General features: G+C 35.2%; 1 protein-coding gene across 1 annotated transcript in view; it reads right to left on the minus strand.

Moving 5' to 3' along the window:
• Nucleotides 1-20417, minus strand: part of RABL3 (RAB, member of RAS oncogene family like 3) — a 32364-nt gene that overhangs the window by 2791 nt on the left and 9156 nt on the right. The window contains exons 3-6 of the mRNA XM_006190490.2: nt 13172-13301; nt 9372-9486; nt 6090-6240; nt 1795-1866 (exon numbers count right to left, since the gene is read on the minus strand). Of these exons, the coding sequence (XP_006190552.1) occupies nt 1795-1866; nt 6090-6240; nt 9372-9486; nt 13172-13301 (468 nt within the window). The remainder of the gene's footprint in view (nt 1-1794; nt 1867-6089; nt 6241-9371; nt 9487-13171; nt 13302-20417) is intronic.

Here is a 20417-nt window from a genome sequence, read left to right on the forward strand (position 1 = left end):
TCCAGAGACTGAGAATAAGGCTGCATTCACTGACCCCAGAGGTAGAAAAGCTGGTTCATGATTGGTATATACCTAAAACACTTGACCCCACAAAAACCATGCCAGGACTGATTCTCTTTCCTCTCTCCAGGGAAGAACGGGAAAATCCTATTATTCTAGAGTGGGGAGGAATTACTATTAGTGAAGGGAGTATGGAAGAGGGCTAGATTCTATCTTAGAGAAGAAATCTTTACACTAAATTGTTGAAGATATGATGTAGAGAAAACTGGGTGAAATTTAGCTGCCAAGTGCCTTGACATCAGGCAACCACCTCAGTCTGGCCAACCTCTTAATCCACCTACCTTTTGTTGTGATATAGGCAGTGAAGAGATAAGTTACCTTTTCGCTTTTGGTATAATTCCCTGCCCTCAACATGCAATGTCTTTCTCTTTCCAAATTTTGTTCTCTTCTTAAAATCAACCAAGTCGCCTCTAATTTTTTTTTTTAAATAAAGCCTTGCTTGACAACTTGGGTCACACTAGTCTATAATTTACTGTCTCTCAACAATATAGTTTATTTTTTAAATTTTAAAATAATAAATTATCTAAAATTTATACATTGTGAGATCTTTCTGTGTCAGAAAGGGATCTATCTGTAAGATGTTGCTCTTAAGGGGATTCCGATGGTGGCCATGGATCTGAACCAAATGTAAACTCTCTTTAAGTTGGAAAACAATGTGGAGAGAATACCTGTTTCCCTGCAGTGATTCCTACCATTTTTCACGTCATGGCACATTTAGAAAATGCTAATATTTGTAGGGTAAGTGGACGAGCCAGCCCAGGGGGCTCTGGCTGCTCTGAGAACTGAGGGGCTCGCCGTCTCAGCACACCTGTACTTTTTTTGCCACACTCTAGTTGGGAAATTCTGCAATAAAGCAAAAATTTCCCAGTGGTCTAATATTAAACAGGGATGGGGTGTGGGGCTTATCTTATGCTGAGCTGTTGGACAAAAGAGCCAAATATTAGATCTCTAAGTAGCTAAAAGAAAAATGATCATAAAGAAGTTATGAGAAGGGAAATTTTTTTTCTTGGGAGATAACTTGTAAAAGGAAATATAATATAGAAATTAATCTTTTTCAATACTAATAGAGGAATATAACCTATTTTACGTTACTATGCGATGTCAACATTGGGCAAACAGTTTAAACTTGGTCAGCACTATGTGCGATGCAGCTGTGTAGCCTTGTGAAGGAAAGACAAACAGTGCTCCGGTTAACCAGTCTGCTGAGTCATTCTACATTTTCATTCTAGCTCGGGACAATAATATGATACTGGTAAGAGTCAATAATTGGAATGCAAAGATTTCTGACTGGGAAACAAGAAGATGACATAACCTTAAAAGTAATAGTAATGTTGATGTGGAGAGTATTAATAGCCAGGAGAGCAAAAAGAACTCTGGGCTTTAAGCACAATCTCCTCAGTTTAGTGCCTTTTGTGGGGGTTCAGGGATGGTGAATAAGTACAAAAAGACCCAGAAAATATGGAAACATATATTGTCTTAAGGAGGGGAATTAGGTATTTAAAAAACTCTATCTGAATCCAGTAGCTTCCATCCTTTGCTCAGAGAACACTGATGACAGAATAAACATGTCAGCAAGCCTTGAGCAATTATACCAACAGATAAGAGATCAAAACAAGTATTATTCAGGCTGTGAAGTTTAGAACGGAGGAATAAAAGGACAAAGCATTCTAGAAAGAATTTAAACTCCCATAATATATAAATTAAGTTTAAAAATAACTTAATTGAAGACATTACCTTATCAAAAAACCTACTGAGCTTGACAGCATTGGAAGAACCTGCAGCTAAGTACCGTGGATTTGTGCAGTCCTAGAAGATAAAACATAAGATCAACAATGAAACGTTAGGAAACACAAGCTCCTTGTTAGTCATTACTGTTCCTCTTGCACATTTCTATAGTAAATTATCAGGCATAATACTCTCATAAAATATTCAAGTAATTTTCAAATTATGATGCACAGAGCAAAGCAGAAAGTGCTAAAGGAAGATAAGGCCACTTTTTGTTATTTATGCAATTTTAGAGGACAATGAACCAATGTATTCATCATCAAATAATTCATAAAGGAAGACAGGATTGCTAATGTCTTACTAATAACAAAACCAAGATACTAACTAGGTGACCTACCTACATTTAGGTTGAAAAGCAGAAATAGAGCCATTAAAAAATAGACAACACTTCACTTTTTGTACTAGTTACTCACCAGTGCTCAACTCATTTAAGTACAATGCAGTTCTTTTTTTTTTTAATTAAAAAATTTTTTATTCAATTTTTTTTGGTGCAGGGGGTAATTTTTATTTATTTATTTTAATGGAGGCACTGGGGATTGAGTGCATAGGCATGCACTCTACCACTGAGCTATACCCTCCCCAGCTAAGTACAATGCAGTTCTTAAGAACAATAGGAAGCATGAAAATAAGGAAAAAGAGGAGCAAAAACCAAACATAACAGTTGCCAGGGATTTCTCACTCACTGAATGCAGGTAGGCCATAAAGATAATAATAAACAACAGATCAACAATTAGTTTATTTTAAAATATCATTATTTTAAAAATAATTAAATAATAAACAATAGATACAGTACTATTAGGTTTCTGAAAATAGGAAAAAATGGGGATCTGCTGAGACAATCTGGAACACTATAATGAAGTGACTAGTACATAGCAATGATTGGTAAAGACCGTAAAAGGCTTACCATCCTTTTCCTGGAGTTCCAGTATTGAATTGCCTTTTCTTGTCATCACTGACTTGCCACCTCTAGTGACTGAATACTTTGGTTTTTACCTCAAATGTTACCTAAGACCAAACTATGGGGATACCATATAGGCTCCTTGGCAAGTACAGTGTTTATCTTTTCAGTTATAGATCGTCTGTGTCCCTTGGGAAATTACTGACATTTCTGCTGTTGCATTTATTCTGATTGTAATCTCTAAACCCACATGATTCCTTTCCAATGCACTTTGTAACAATCACCTATTTTATCCATATACTACATTTCAAGGCTCACATTTTGAATTCCGGCTATAAACTTTAATACATTTTCCAAAACCACAAAAAAAGAGACGACAACAGACTTTACAAAGATCACAGAATACTAGAAAATCAGAAGTCTTTGAAGCCAGAAAGCTCTGGATCTGAATATTTATCCCAGCATCTCTAGACTGTGTGACATGGTTTAGATTACTCAGCCTTTAAAGTTGAGCTTATTCATTTGTGAAACGGGGATAGCAATACTTATCCCATAGATTTTTGGTGAAAATTAAATGAGATAATGCATGTCTGGAAGATAGCAGGTACTGAAATATTAGTTCCCTTCTGTCTTCATCCCAAGAAAATGCCATCAGATAGAATTTTCAGACACAAAAGCACCGAAGATAATTGTATATATGGATTAAATAGACTGAAACATCATTGTGTAAACTGTGTATATGAAATCATATTTGAACACATTTATACAGCAGTTGGGGCATATAAAAGACAAACCTTAGGTGGATCTGTGTTAGGTATGTTTTACAAAACAGACATCGATTACATAGTCATCAGAAGGTCAAAAGACTTCAGAGATGGTTCCAAATAGAGCTAAAGTACTAAATACAAAAATTAAATCAAACAAGCAAATGAACAAACAAAACCTCCCCAAAACTTAATTCTAAGCCTCCACAATTTCAGGCTGACCAGGCTTGAGAAACCCTATGATTTTAGGAGGAGAATTTTAGAGCTGAAAGAGCTATCTGCTATTGATCATGGCTGAGGGCAAAGCCTGAAAATTAATAGTTCTAAATGCTTATCTAAGTTTGAAAAAGAAATATTAACTAGGGAGGACGCTTCAAAATGATCACTTTAAAGTAAACACATAAGAGAGAAAAATTTGGCTAGACACAATAAGCCTAACAGGATTTAAAAAAAAATAAGTAATCTCCTCCCTGTTTATAATTTAAACAATTTGCCTATTTTTTAGGCAAAAAATAACTTTGATTCTATCTTTGATGTATACAGTTATGTTAATTCTTCCTTTTTTTAAAAATAATTTAAGTAAATTCATACAGTAACCAAAGATGCTAGCACTAAGACTGTTACATTAGTTTTTACTGGTGACTTTATCTTTACTTACTGACTCTTTTTGACTGCTATCTCTTTTTGAAACTCTTATTCAATTTTCCTCCTTACTTTTTCTCTCTTGAATCCTCAAGACCCTCTTGTTTCTGCTGTGTTCTTGATGCTGTACACTGATAAAAAGCCCTGAGTATGTTGTATGTGAACTCTTGGGGATAGTGTGTGCCAAAGTCCACACTTGAGTACCATTATACCTTGTTAACAATTAAAAGATGGCCCTGCCTTCACAAGTAAAATAGGAAAAGCACATATTAGGTGATGGTCACAGAAACCACAGGCTCTACAAACAGATTCATTCTAAAATACATTAGAAGTAACTGCTGGAACAAATTAAGTGTATTCAATGGTAAATTTCCCTTTGGAAATAATGTTCAAGCAAAGTAACCTCAGCACTTCCTCAACAAGGATATGATGTATTCTAGGTAACAGGAATCCTCTGGAATATCATGGTTGAGTGCTGACTAGCTGGGGCATTTATGCTGAATATTCCATGGTGGTTGCTGAGAAAAATAAGGCCCCTACTGCAAAGCAGAATGTAAAAAACAATGGAATGGCAGGCAGAAGGTGACTCAGTTAGGGGGGTAGAGGTGGCGTTGAACCAAGCAGTGCTCAAAAATGTTGATTCACAGAGAAAGGGCATCAGAATCACCTGAGTCATTAGTTACAATCACAGAGTCCTGGTCCTCCTGTCAGACCTCATGACTACAAAGTTCCAGCTGTGGGGCACTTATTCAAAAGTTTTCACAAGTCCTGCTGCTGGTGACATGAATATGCAGTCAGGTTTGGGTAACTGGTGACCTAGATTATTTCCAACAGTTCTTCCAGCTCCAAGATTCTAAATGTTAGCTGAAGGATAATTAAATGTAAAATAGGCTTAATTGTAGAGCACAGGATCTGTGGTCACAGTGCCTGGTTTGTCCTGTGTAACCCTGGCCTATTTACCTCTCTCTGCTTCTAGTCTTCATTTAAAAAATGTAAGTACTTTTAGTACCTACTTTATAGGGTTGATGTCAAGATGATGCATGTGAAATAAGGTACATAAAGCACTAGAACAGCGCTCGGCACTAATAAGTGCTTAATGAATGTTGGCCATTAGTATTACTAAACCACCACCACCACATCTGGAATGCCAGTGCACTGAGTATGTTGCAGAGATTCTATTTATCAACAATGACATTTATAAACCATGACTGAAGCTGCTGGCCAGGATCATTCTCTGGGCAACACTAACTGGCTTATATAAGAACTTATCTTAGCCTTTTTAATGTCTAGTTCTAATTGAGTGAAATATCTCAGGAAGGGACTCAAATCAATTGTATACACATAAGTTTATATAAACTAACACTTATGAAGCACTCCTAGTTTACAATTTGTAATTTTCTCCTTTATCTGTTTGCCCTTTAAGGTAAATTCTGTAGTTTATGACGCTAAGAGGCTTTTCTGAAGAGTGGACTTTTTCTAAAAATTTTTTTGTGTGTGGGGGTAATTAGGTTTATTTAGTTTTAGAGCTACTGGGCATTGAACCCAGGACCTCATGCAGGCTAAGCATGTGCTCTACCACTTGAGCTGTACCCTCCCCTCCAAGAGGCTTTTCTAAAGCAAGAAAAATCAATGTACAGTACCAGTGACCCTTCTTTGTCACCTTAATTATTTTTGAAAATCTTTTCAAGAAAAAGCCCATGATTTACATTATTCACAGAACAACACTTGAACATTCCAACAGACTGGCATTCAAGGAGGCTGAAGTGACTGTGGCCATCTCATAGTCTATGTTGGCTCCAATCTTTGCTACTTTTTGGACTAGAACCCAAATGCCTGATTTCAAATACAAAGCTTCTTTTGTGAGAATATGTAACTTGTGAAATCTTTGGTTTTCCCTTTACCTGGTGATGATACAAACACACATTAGTGAAAATACTCACCAAATTAATCTCTTCTGCATTGAAATCCTCAGCCAGGAAAGCAGTCCTAGTTAAAACTTCATGGCGCTTGGTTTCATGAATCTGATCCAGTTTAGTTCCTATTACCAACAGTGGGATTTGGTTATCAGCAAACTGTTCCCGATCATAATCCCTGTGATAAATGGACAGAATTTATCTTTCTGATGTAGATGTGTAATATTTAACTGTAACTAGCTTATACTATTTTACAGATACTTCACTGCCTCTTGCTTATCCATCACCTATAAACCTACTTTTCTCCTGTTTTCTTTCATCTACTTGTTCATTTATCAATCCTCAGCATCTATCGAGTTCCAACTATTAATCCAACTAGTCAAAATTTGTCCCATGGGTCTTTATAGACTATTGGAATAACTGACTGCCCCCCAGGTATATGAAAGTAGGTTGACTTGACTTCTCCCAAAGCTCTGTCTTCTGAGGCTAACAGCTCAGGAATTTTTCTGGGTAGATACAGAGAGTGGATTCAAACCTCAGTGGAGAGAAAACACAGGAACCTAGCATGGTACTCAAGCTTTTTGCCAGAGAGGAAAATGTCAAGCTTCTGGGTAACTTCTGGGCTATGCATACACATTCCTGTCTATAAGTAGTAAAGAAAAATAGATCATTTCAGAAAAATAAGAAATAGGAATGCTGAAGGCCAGAATAAATCAACCATAGCCTGGGGAAAGATGGATTCAACAAATGGAAAGGAAAAGAAACAGCTGAAATGCAAAATAAATAGTAAAAGGAAAGAGTTAAGTACCAAATAGTTGTTTGTCTTGACACAAGAGCCATGGGAGGACAGGCAATAGGAATCACTTAGGGTTAGTGGCCTTGGGTCACTATCTTTCTATTACTGAAAGGAAGCCCAATGTTTTCAGTGAATATAAATTCTATTCACATAAGAGAAACAGATTTGGATTTATGATATAAGTTCAATTTGTAACAGTCAGACAAATCTGGTTGCGAACACCTTATGACCATAAATCAATGTTCCATAATCTAATCAATACAAACCAGGTGAGCTTGGCATTTTTCCCTTTCTTTGACATTACTTTTCTTTCTCTCTGAATAATTTAAATTGTGTGTGCGTGTGTGTGCACGTGCACATGCTTGCAAAATTACCGAATCTTTTTGCCCTTCACATTAACTTTACAGAGCCTCGGTTATTGTTCAGCTTTGGAACACAATTGTTTTGAACTATGCAACCTCCCCATTTCATAAAAAATATTATCATTCTAAATATTGTATCAAAGCCAATAATAGCTTGAGTTCAAGACCTTTGATTCTTCTTACCAACATTAATATTGATTTAGGAGATGTGGTCCAAAACTGAAATTTGCTTTATTAGAGAATAAAGTTTTGAGAGTGCCCTTTTTTAGGACTATTTTTTCCCCTATACTCACTAACTCTGGCTAACACACAAATTTTGGTATATATTTTATCAAACATCATCTTTGATACACATATTTCTGTCACTTCCAGTCTTGCATAATCTTTTACACATTAATGTATGTATTTATTATATATATAACATAGTATATATTGCACATAATATACATGTTTCATGTTGACTTACATATGCATCATATATATAACATAACATATATATGTTGCCATATATATGTACACATAAAAATCTGTTCTCTTATTTCTCTTTTTAGTTTTCCTTTTTTCCCACCTTCTTTGATTAAATTTTACATCCAGTTGAAATTTGATCTTGAAATCCTTTTTCTATTTTTAAATCATTAGGTAAAAAACAAATGGGAAATTTTATCATGGATGGATAAGGCTGATAACACCTTAACATCACAAAGAGATAACCAAGTATTATATTATATGCACAATACCACTTTGGAAAAAACAAAAATCTTGCAACTTTCAGACTACTATATTTAACTACCATTTTAGAGAAGATTAGGATTCAGAGAAACAAGTTTAACAGACTCTACAGGGATACAGTCAGCAAAATCCAGAACAGAGGAAACTCTACAGGACAAATGAGCAATTTTCTTCAACAAATAAACTGCCAGAGAGTAAAAAAAACAGGGGGGGCTTAAGGTTAAAATAAACTTAAGAAACCAAATACAATGAGTGGGACTTATTCAGATACTGTTCTGAACAAAGCAACATTTATGATACATATGATACAAATACATTAAAATAGTATTTGATATTAGAGAATTATTGTTAAATTTTAAGGAGGACATTTATATTTCGGTAATGTTTAAAAAAAAGTCCTTATGCTTTAAATTTACACATTGAAGTATATATAGATGAAATGATATGATGTCTAGGGTTTGTTTCAAAAAAATAAATGAAGAGATATACTATGTTCATGGCTTGAAAGATGCAACAAAAATGCACCCCAATATAATAACCTATAGGTTTAATGGAATTCCAATAAAAATTCAGACAGAATTTTTGTCAATACAGACAAGCTGATTTCAAATTTATATGGAAAGAGATTAGAAGAGCTAAACAATTTTGAGAAGGAAAGAATCACACTGTCAAATTTTGAGACTTACTATAATGCTACAATAATCAAGAAAGTGTAGCATTTATTAGTAAAAGGATAGATGCAGATCAAAAGAACAGAATTAGAGAGTCTGGAGGTGGAGGGTATAGCTCAGCAGTAGAGCGCCTGCTTAGCACCCACGAGGTCCTGGGTTCAATCCTCAGTACTCCCATTAAAATTAATAAATAAAATTACCTCCCTTCCCCCTCAACCCAAACAAAATAAATAAATAAGATATTTTTAAAAAAGAATTAGAGAGTCTAGAAATAAAACCATATAAATATGGTCACTTGACTTTTGGCAAAGGAATAAAAATAATTCGATGAGAAAGGACAATCTTTTCAACAAATGATGTTGGAACAACTGGACATTCACCTACAAAAGTCAACTTCAACCAATCCTTCACACATTATACTAACTCAAAATGGATCACAGTTCTAAAAGCAAACCCAAAACTATAAAACTTCTAGAAGAAACCCAGAAGAAAACTTGCATGATCTGGGGTTAGGCAAAAAGTTGTTAGATGTAACAAAAGCACAAGACATAAAAGAGAAAAATGAGACATTAGATTTCATCAAAATGAAAAACAATTATTTTGTTAAAATATTGTTAAGATAAGGAAAAGACAATCTACAAACTGGGAGAAAATATTTGCAAATCAAACATCTTACAAATATTATTTTGGAGGGTGTACTCTTGTGATTGTTACAGCATTTCAAACCAACTGTAATGTAATCTGGACTTACCCATTTGTTACCAAGACTCCGGTTGGCACTAAATCCCTGTTGAGAGCTTCCAATGACCAACGATACAAGTTTTGGGATGACTTCTTATTTGTTAAATCGTGTACTAAAATAATACCTAAAATAATCAGAGAAAATAATGTCAATAGTGTAAGAATTCCTCTTCATTTCACAACTGGCAAAGTAAGGCTTAGAAAATAAAAGCATTAGGTTACTTAATGAACCTAGCACCCTGGTATGACTAACAAACTCTGACACAATTATTTTAAATTATTCTACAAATTCTTACAGATAATTATTTACAAATAAGTAACTGAATCAAAACTACTTCAAGTATTTGGAAATTATATTAATTCAAAAAGGTTAATTGTTTCTGCACTATGCATAGTACTGTTAGAGACATCATATACATATTACTTATACTCACTAAAATATTTAATAATGGAAATTTATTAAAATGATATTTAATTTGACACAATTCCTACTCTTTGGTGACAAAATGTCTTCTTGTAGGCCACCTGGACCTAATCAACTCAAAAGCCTAATCATTTAATTCTTTAAATTAATGGTTAGCTATGTAAACTTGCTACCTGTAAGATTAGCAAAGAAATATGCCACTAGAAGTGGGTAGGAAAAACATAGTCAAGAAGTATGAACAGTAGAAAACAGATGGACTTTTGAGAGAAAAATAATAAAATGTAATAAAGCTTAGAAACACAATTAAATAGAATCAGTTAAGATCCTAGACAGAAGGTAAAGCAGGTAATTATTATGATATAGACAAAAAGAGGAAAAGCTTTAAAGCCTAGTGAAATATAGGGTATCATCTTGTGTTCAAAAGATTACAGGTCTTGAAACTCCCAACCCTTTCTTATATTACCCAGGTTATACTGTGAAGAGAAGATGTGGAACTGATACATTTTCCATCGTCAAGATGTAAAATATATCGATTTGAAAAAGGGCATGAATTAATTGGCTCCTTTAGTTTTTACAGACACTGTGCAACTAAGGTGCTTATATAAGTTAGAGTTGACTAGTTCCAGCTGGCTCAAAGAAATCTGTATGTCTTCTGGCATCTGGAACAGAGATCTGACACGTGCCCCCATATCCAGCTGCACTCACTGTACCTTCCTCAATGAGGGGTTCTATTAGGTACTGGGGACACATGATCAAGGATAGATTTAAACAAGGAATAAAGAGCTACCATTGAGGAATATAGCTAACATTTATTCAGTACTTATGTGCTACATATTACGTTTTACACATGTCATCTAATCTGATTTTCAGAACAGTCCTATGAGGTAAGAATTATTATTTTCATTTCACACATGTAGAAACTGAGGGTCAGAGAGGTTGAGTAACTTGCCCCAGGTAGCATGGTTAAGTGGGGTAGCCAAAATTTGAACTCAGGTAATCTTTGGGTTTTGCTTTTTTTCTTTTTGGTGGTGGAGGGAGGTAATTAGGTTTATTTATTATTCATTTATTTTTTAATGGAGGTACGGGGGGATTGAATCCAGGACCTTGTGCATGCACATTACCACTGAGCTAAACCCTCCCCCCAAAGTCAGATAATCTTAAAGACTGAAGGAAAGCAGAATAAAGTCACTTCAGGGCAAAGGAGTGACAGATATTTTCTCCTTTCCCCATTTCCCAGGTAAAAATATCACAAAACTATGGGTGAGACTTTCAGTTGGAAGAGTGAAAGGATTACAGAGGCCTGGATAAGCTACTACCTGGACAGGGAGGAGTTTATTTCTTGAAGATCTCTATTTAAGGCTTCTGAGCTGTTAAAGGCATTGAGCACCCTTTTCCCTTATTTTCCCTCTTCCTTTTGGGCTGAGAATTCTTGCTTTGTAGACTAGGAACTAGAAGGGACACAGTGAGGCCCAAAGGAAAGAAGGCAGGGTGACAGCTGCTCAGAATATGTTCTAATCTTAAAACAGAGAGGCAGAGACACTTTACAGGTTTCCTTCAGGGATCACCAGACTTGATCATCACAATGGGAAGAAGGTAGGGTATTGAGGGAAGAAAGTTATTGCTAAGAATAGACTGTATCTTTGAATGGAGTGGTCCTAATGCCCTGTTTTTTAAGAAGCTAAGGATGGTAGATGGAGTAAAGAACTTTGAAGGCTTCTACCAAGAGAAATGTTCCTAGCGCAAGGTTCAAAGAACAGAGAAATTGGTTTTCAGTTAACAGGGATTAATCTCTTAACAGGGATTTTTTTTTTTTAAAGAAACAGGAATATATCTGAGTCTTACATGTAAAACTAACATAGGATATATGAAACTATGTCGATACTATTTAAGGAAAAGACAAATCACTAATGAATAATAGGTACAGAAAAGATAACCAAATAAATATGGATTTAGAAGAATTTGTTCAGCACTTAATAAGTTTACAACTCATAATTCCATAAAGTTTCAAGGTCTGAATGATCTTTGTTATTTGCTTATAATTTTTATCCTAACTCTTTCTTAAAAAGGTCTAAACAGTGAAAGTGTTATATATTCAAACTTCTTTGTCAGATCAGATTGATACCAACTTTGACAAGTCATTTGATCAATATAATCCAGGTTTATCACTTGATCCTAGATCTAAACTAGGCTTTACTTCTTTCTCTCTTGCTCTTTAAGAAATCACCTAACACTATAGTGGTCTTATCTTACTGTTTTTCTCATTTATATACATTCTATTAATATATGCCATTGTCATGTACTTTCTTGCATGATGATATATATTATAATATATTAATGTCAATGTCTTAGGCTGTATTTTTTATTTATGAATATTTTGTTTCTTTAATTAGGTTGTGACACTTTCAGATAGAATTCTGAGCTAAACAGGACATAGGTCTGAACAAACACAACTCATTCTGTATTCTATAGTATTTATCAAATGGCAAGAAACTTCTTTACTTTTTGTAGCATCTACAGCACTTTATGATATGGGATAAGATATTGAAAGAGGAATATAAGTAATGAAGATGATACTGAATAATCACAATGATTACTTAATACTGAATGAGACCTAACCATAGTACAAATGAATCCCAATTAATAGCCAAGCATCCACCAGAGAGGAAGGGGAGAGATGCCAAATCTTTTGGTACATCAAACAGAAGTTTAAATTGTATTTCATAGTAAAAAAAGGTAAATAATGAGTTAAGAAAAGAAAAGAAGATAAAAAAAAAAACTCTATAGGTAAATTACAGGTATCAGCAGTTTAATCCCTTGACACAGAGTGGACACTATGAACTGCAATCACATCCTATTACACACCTCCATCTGGCAGTATGCTCCAGGTATTCAAAGATCTGTAACTGGATGAAGTTTCTGCACCCTGAAAAAACTCTTGGGCAGCTTTCTATAATTACATAGGACTCTCTCTAAGGAGCAGATGAAAGAAATCTCTGTATCTCCTTGACATCTGGCTTAGACTGTGGGACTCCTAATGGCTCTATTGTATGTACTCAGTTGACTGACTAAACAGCACTCCCAGGGGACAGTGTTTTGGAAAGTTCCGTGTTTTATTTTAAGTACTCAAAATATAATTTTATTTCTCAATATTTAGTTTATGACAATAATATAAATAGAAACACTCAGAAGAAGCAAATATTTAATGTTCTGAATTACATGGTTAGAGTCTAGAAACACAAACTGGAATGTCATATGCAGATGTAAACTAAGAGTTGTGAGTACATTAGATCTTTCTCAGATTAAGAGACCAGCATTCACAGCATTCTGTATCAGATGACCTGTCCTCCAAGATCATTAATATATGGTAAAAGTAAAAAATGCTTTACCATTTACAGAGTTGTAGAAAACTGCTCTTGTGCTTTTCACACTGCTGGCACTGCCCACAGAGCCTCCAACATCCCATAATTCTATATAGTAGGTCTTCTCTTCTGGTGTTCCTTCTTTGTAGTCATGAACCTAGCAAATAAATCCATCAAAATAATTACTATAGCCACTAAGAAAACTGGTAAGCACCCTCATTCCAGTTTAAAGTATTGGACATTCCATATCAGCATCTTACCCTCTGGCTCTCTAATCTGTCTTTGTAGCTTCCTCCCTCTAATACTCCAACTCTAATAATAATCTTTGATCCCATAGGTCACTATAGTTCATTAGATTAGAACACCTTTCAAAGTACCCCCTTCTACTTCCAAATCCTCACTTCCTTCCTAACTAAGCATAAATTCCACTCTTTGCCATTTCAGTCACTCGTTTACCTCTCTCACACAGTATTCATCTGACAAAATTCCAGCCCTGATTATATCAATTCTGTGTCTGTAACCTAGCTAGGTAAACATAATGCCCAGAAAAATAAACATTCAAGCTGACTGGATTCATTTTAAATTCAAGTCTACCTTTGGAGCTGTCCTTCAATCAGTTCCATAGTCCATTTCCTCTTTTCCTTTCCTAGATAACTGTTTCACACTCTCACCTCTTTGTGAAATTTCTAATATCTCTTCCCTATCCTCAAGCACAGGTAATGACCTTGCTTCTGGAGACAGAAGCAATCAGAAGAGAATGTCTACAACCTGCTCTTTCCTTATCTGTCCACCTCCCTGCATCTGTACCCATATAATCTGCTTTCCCTCCAGCTATTATAAACTGTCAGTGTCCCTAAGGCCAAAACCCCTTCTTATACATGAAATCCCATCTCTTCTTTCTTATCAAAGAGATAGCTCTATCAAATCTTCCTTCTATCATCAAATTTTCCCTCTCTGTTGGATAAGTCCCACCAGCATACAAACATGCTATAATTTTTCCCACCTTAAAATAACCATCTCTTGACCCCATGTTTTCCTCCAGCTACCATACCACTTCTCTATTCCCTGGAGGGCAAAAGCCCTCCAAAGAGTTGTCTGTTCTCAACTGTCTCTAATTCTTTTCCTTATATTCTCTTTTGAACTCATTCCTGCCACACCTTTTGCCCCAATCACCCCACTGAAATATTCCTTATCAAGGTCACCAATGGCTTCCACATTGCTAAATCCAGTGATCAATGAACACTTTTCATCTTACTCTACCATCTGATAAAACTAATCACTCCTCTGTCTTTCAATACTTTCTTCACTTAACTTATAGGATATCACTCTCCTGCTCTTCTTCCCACCTCATTGGCTAATCCTTTTCAATCTCCATTTGGATTGTCCTTATCCCTCTAACTTGTAATTGTTAGGGTCTTCCAAGGTTTAGTTCATGGATCTTTTCTCTATCAACACTTATTCTGTTGACACTTTCATCTAACTTTATGATTTAAAATGTTATAATTATGTTGATAAACTCCAAATTTACATCCATCCTGGACCAGTACCTTGAACTTTAGACTACCATATCCACTGGACTACAATTTGGACATCTAATAGGAACCTCAAATTTAACATATCTAAAAATAATATTCCAATCTTCCTCCCAAACCTTTTCTTCTCCCAGTTTTCTCTGACTCAGTAAAAGGCAAGTCTAGCCTTTGAGTTACTTGAAGGGCCAAAAAGTTGAGTGATACTTAACTCTTCTCCTACTGCATATCTGATTTGTCAGCAAATCCTATTCCTTTTGCCTTAAAAACGTATCCCAAAACCCACTTCCCACCATTTCCACTATTACCATCTTCAAAGCCCTTATCCATCTCTTTGTCTCAATTAAGGTAACCATCTCATAACCGATCTCCCCACTAGAGCCTCACCCTACTCAGTACCTCTCTACCCCCATTTGTTTTCCATACAAATAAGTAATCTTTTTAAAATGCAAGTTAGATCATATCCTTCTTCAATTCAAAACCCTCCAATGACCTTCTTTCTCAGAGTAAACTCCAAAATCTCTCCCTTTCTCATGGTCTAGACTCTATAAGCATTTATTGCCTGTGCTATATTACTATTTGGAAACAAAATCTGATATATAGCAACCTTATCTATTAGAATACAGCTAAGAGCCAGATTATAGTATAGTGGTTCAGAGGTGTACATCAGAATCTTCCAAGAATTTTTTTTTAAGAAAAACACATGTCAACAAAAGCAAAAAATAAACAAGTGGGACTACATCACAATAAGAGCTTCTACACAGCAAAGGAAACCAGCAGCAAAGAGAAAAGACATCCTGTGGAATGGGATAAAATATTTACAAATATTTGATAAGGGGTTAGTATCCAAAATATATAAAGAAATCATACAATTCAATAGCAAAAAAACAAACAATCCAATTTAAAAATGGGCACAGGAACTGACTAGACATTTTTTTCAAAGAAGACATACAAACGTTTGGCCAACAAATACATGAAAAGGTCCTCAATATCACTATCAGCAGGGAAATGCAAATCAAAAGTACAATGAAATAGCACCTCATACCTGTTAATATGGCTGATATCAAAAAGACAAGAGATAACAAGTGTTGGCGAGGATGTGGAGAAAGACAACCCTTAAGCACTGTTGGTGGGAATGTAAATTGGTTTGGCCACTACGGAAACAGAATAGAGGTTCCTCAAAAAGTTAAAAACAGGACTACCATATGATCCAGCAATCCCACTTCTGAGTATATATCCAAAGGAAACGAAAACAGGATGCTGAAGAGATATGTGCACTCCCATGTTCTGTGCACAAAAGCCAAGATATGAAAGCAATTCAAGTGTCCATCAATGGATGAATAGAGAAGATGTGATTATATATATATAGGAATATTATTCAGCCATTAGAAAAAGGGAAATCCTGCCATTTGCAACAACATGGTTAGAACTAGAAGGAAGTATACTAAGTAAAATAAGCGAGACAGAGAAAAAAATACTGCATGCTATCATTTATATGGAATCTAAATAGAAAGTCAAACTCATAGAAACAAAACAGAAAAACAGTTGTGAGGAATTGGGGGGGATGGGGGAAATGGGGAGAAGTTGGTAAAAAGGTACAAATTTTCACTCATAAGATGAATAAGGTCTGAGGATCTTAATGTATGATATGGTGACTATAGTTGAAAACACTCTATTGTATAATTAAAACATGCTGAGAGAAGTTGAATGTTCTCACCAAATGAATAAATAAATGAACATGTGAGGTGATGGATGCACTAATTAACTGGATGGGAGGAATCTTTTCATAATATATAAGAATACAGTAAATCATTATGATATACACCTTAAATATTTTACTTATCTGTCAACAATATCTCAATTAAGCTGAAATAAAAGTCCTTTTAAAAAATATACATGCCAGACTTACTGAATCAGTAACTTTGGGATCCAGTCCTTGGCATGCATAATTTGGAGCAATTTTCCACTATTTTGCTGTAACCCCTAGTTAAGAACTTGATTTTATAGAATGGAACTATTTGGTATCAGGAGGCCTAGACTATATTCCTTGATTGCTACTGATTATCCCTGATATCTTTGAGTCTTAGTTTCTTTGCTTATAAAATGAAGGAGTTGTATTATGTATATTAAATGGCTTTGAAATGAGAAAAAGCAAGATAGCTGAGTAGTTAAAATAGATGTCATAAAATGCACATTCTATTTTTAACAGAATGCTTCCCACTTTTTACTTATTCATATTTTTTCGTCCAAATCTTTTTGTCCAAGGAAAAGTTTAAGTAAATAAGATCTTCTACAGACAGTCACACTGACATTGAGAGAAAACAATTATCAGACTGGCAACAAAGAAGACAGGACAGAAAAACGGGTATTGCAAAATCACAGCAGTTGGGGACAACTGTGGATAATAAAAAGTAATCCTGTACACTGTGATAAAAGGTATCACTGTTTTGCCATATGGTATAAATAACTGATAATATGTGATCATGCTAAATCATCAATAAAAATGTTAAAACTATATGAATTTTGTTTACAAAAGCAGGGAGATGTATAATGTTATCTAGATTTCCAAGCAAAATCATTGAAATGAACAATACAAGGTGTTATAAAGAGTCAGTTACCTGTTATCAAAAAGCTCAACCACTTTATTGAAACTTTGCTGATCCTGCCCCCCTTTCCCTGGCTCCAAAATCAGCCAGGGCACGATAGGTACTCCTCCTATTTACTCCCATAACATCCTGCACAGTTCTATCATTTCACTAACCACACTGTCTTACTTATCTACTGATATCTATTTTATTAGACTCTGAGCTTAAGGGCAGGGACCATGTACTATTCATCTTTGCAGGCCCAGAAAATAGCATAATACTTTGCACATATTAGATGCTTGGATATTTTTGTTTAAATCAAGGAATAAATTCAAGATATCTCATCCTCCAAGGTCTTATTATGTTTAGTTCACTATTTTACTGAATTCCAGTGCTTCTCAAGCACAGTTCTGAGGGTGAACTAAATCAGAACCAATAGAAGGGCTTGGGAAAAAAATATAGATTTCTGGACAACTCCTGAAGCTTCTGGGGTAGGGCTCAAAAATCTGTATTTTTAAAGAAAGATCTCTAGGTGATTCTGATGCATAATTCAGTTTGGTAACCATTTTAGTATATCACTTTTTTCTCTAAAATTATTTCAAATGTCTAATGTTGCCTCCTCTAAAAGACTGTAACCCCTCCCAGAATAGCCATTATGTAATATAATTTCCAGGTCGCATGACCTCTTCGCCTTACAATGTACCAAGTCTGTTAGACAGCTCCCTTCTGACTACACATGCTCCCAAGCCAGACTGACCCACTTATCTGTACTTTTCTTTACCACAAAATTCCATAATCAAATCTTTTCATGTTTCCTTCCAGAATTAGAAGAGACGATGCCTTTCTTCCTTTCCAAACTGCTCAATTAATACTAAGTTTAAGTTAATTTAAATGTAATGAGTCCTAAGAACTTTAAACCGTGGCTTGTAGCTTGTAGCTATGACATTATATCTTTTATGAGTGAGTGATCTCCAAGGGAAAGCTTGACATTATAACAAGGATTGCTCTTGACACAATAAGTGGTACCTGGGTGCTATACTAAGATCCCAACATGATGGGAGGTAATGCCAAACTGAAAGAAATGTGGTTTATATTTAAATCAGGTCATCAAGGATCTGATACGTAAAGTCATTACAGACTTAGAGCTATACAAGGAAGGATTTTCTCAACAGGTAGCAACAGTATGAGCTGATCATCAAATGGGAAAAGGAACCACACTATCACTTCAGTACTTCTCATTTACTCACCTCTTGACTTTTTACTGGAAACCAAATTAAGACTATACAGGAGGTTTTGTCTCATTTGAAGAGTTTATTCTTTGTAATTTTTAAAAAGTAGAAACAAACTAGTTTTTTTTTCTTTAGTCCTTTACCTCATTAGTAAGGAAGATGATACACATAGGAAAGAGGAGTGGATGCTGTAGATGTTTCCTAGTAAGTTTAATTTAGTATGTGTGCCTGCAGAATTATTATTAAAGACAGGCAGGAAGGTAGGAGGTCTTAGGGGAGGGTTCAGAGAAAAGAAAGAAGGATAGAAAAAGTCAATGAGAGTGCAACAGGGGAGCAGGAATTGAATTTATCTCATTCACTGCTGTACTTCCAATTCTTTGCAGTGTCTGATACCCAGTAGGTATCAGTTATCTTCTTTTCCCTTCAGCCAAACTCATTTCCTCTATATAAAAAAAAAAACAAAAAAACAAAAAAAACCCTTCACTTTCCCCTTCTTTTCTGTACCCACTTGCTTCTTTATTTAACCTTTAAATTTTGTGAAAGGTTGATTTAAACCTGTCTCTTTCCTCTCTGCCTACTTTTATCATTTGGTTTCTGCCACTAACATTCCACTGCACTTTCAAGTCAGCACTAACTTCATCATCACCAAATTCAACTTTTTCCCCTCTCAGTCTCTATATCTCTATATTATTTCATACTAAAAGTCAGTCCCTCCTATGAAATTCTCATCTCTCTTTTGCTCTTGTGGTATTTCATCACCTTGGCTATCCCTCCTAATTCTCTGAGCAATCTTTCTCTGACCCCTCTTTTCATAGTCAACTCTCTAAATATACCCCAAGGCTCTCCCTCAGCTCTTCTCTTTCTAAATTTTTCTTTTTGAAGAACTCATCAGCTCTCATGGTTCAGGATTACCCCTGTACAGATGATTCCAACTCAGAATTCTCTCTTGAGCTTCAGCACCCCAAATGCTTTCTAGACAGTTTCAGCTGGATAGCTCACAGATATCTGCCTTCCTCATGTTCAGAGCTGAATTTATGATCATTTCCTTCTCTTTCACCTGTAATATATGTCCTCTTTCCTAAGGAATAGTCCATTTGTCCATTGCCAGCTCGTTCAATCATTAGCATCCAGTATAATTTTCCATTCTGTACAAGCACCTTACTTTCTCTCCTCAACTGCTATAACACTTATGTTCTATATCAGTGTGATCCCACAGAACTTTCTATGATGATGGAAATGTCCAGTATAGTAACCACCAGCAATGTGTGTCTATTGAGCATTTGAAATATGGCTAGTTCAACTGAGGAAATAAATTTTTAATTTTAGTTCATTTGAATGTAAATTGCTGCAACAGGCCAGTGGTTACTGTATTTAACAGCATTAGAATATCTTTTTCTCAATACCATTCTGGAACAAGAGGCAGTGCAGAGTAGTGATCAAGAACACAGGCTCTTGAACCAGACTGTCTAGGTTTGAATTCCACCTCCATCACTTACTAGCCTTGTGATCTTGGACAAATCATTGAACACTTCTGTGCCTCAGATGCTTCATGTGCCAAACAGGAAAACTAACAGCACCGACCGCAAGGGGTTGTAAACATTAAATGACTTAGTATATAACATAGATGCTGAGTCAAAGTAAGCACTAAAAAAAATTAAAGCCATCATTCATTATTATTGTTATCTCAAAGATCATTTATATAAAAACCTTGTCCCACCTACTAGATCCTACATCATATTCTTAGTGAAGAAGTCTGCCTTTAAAAAAAATTCTCCCCAGTGCTTGCATTGTTATGCTGTCCAAAGAGGAATTCAACAAATATTGATTGTACACAATGTGTAAATTAGAGTTAAAACCCCATTAAAGTGAACTAGAAATGACAAATCGATTTCCTTATTTATAATTTGTGAAAAGATTAAATTCTGTAAGT

Source organism: Camelus ferus, chromosome 1 (assembly GCF_009834535.1).
Source record: "Camelus ferus isolate YT-003-E chromosome 1, BCGSAC_Cfer_1.0, whole genome shotgun sequence".
In the NCBI taxonomy this organism is placed as follows: domain Eukaryota; kingdom Metazoa; phylum Chordata; class Mammalia; order Artiodactyla; family Camelidae; genus Camelus; species Camelus ferus.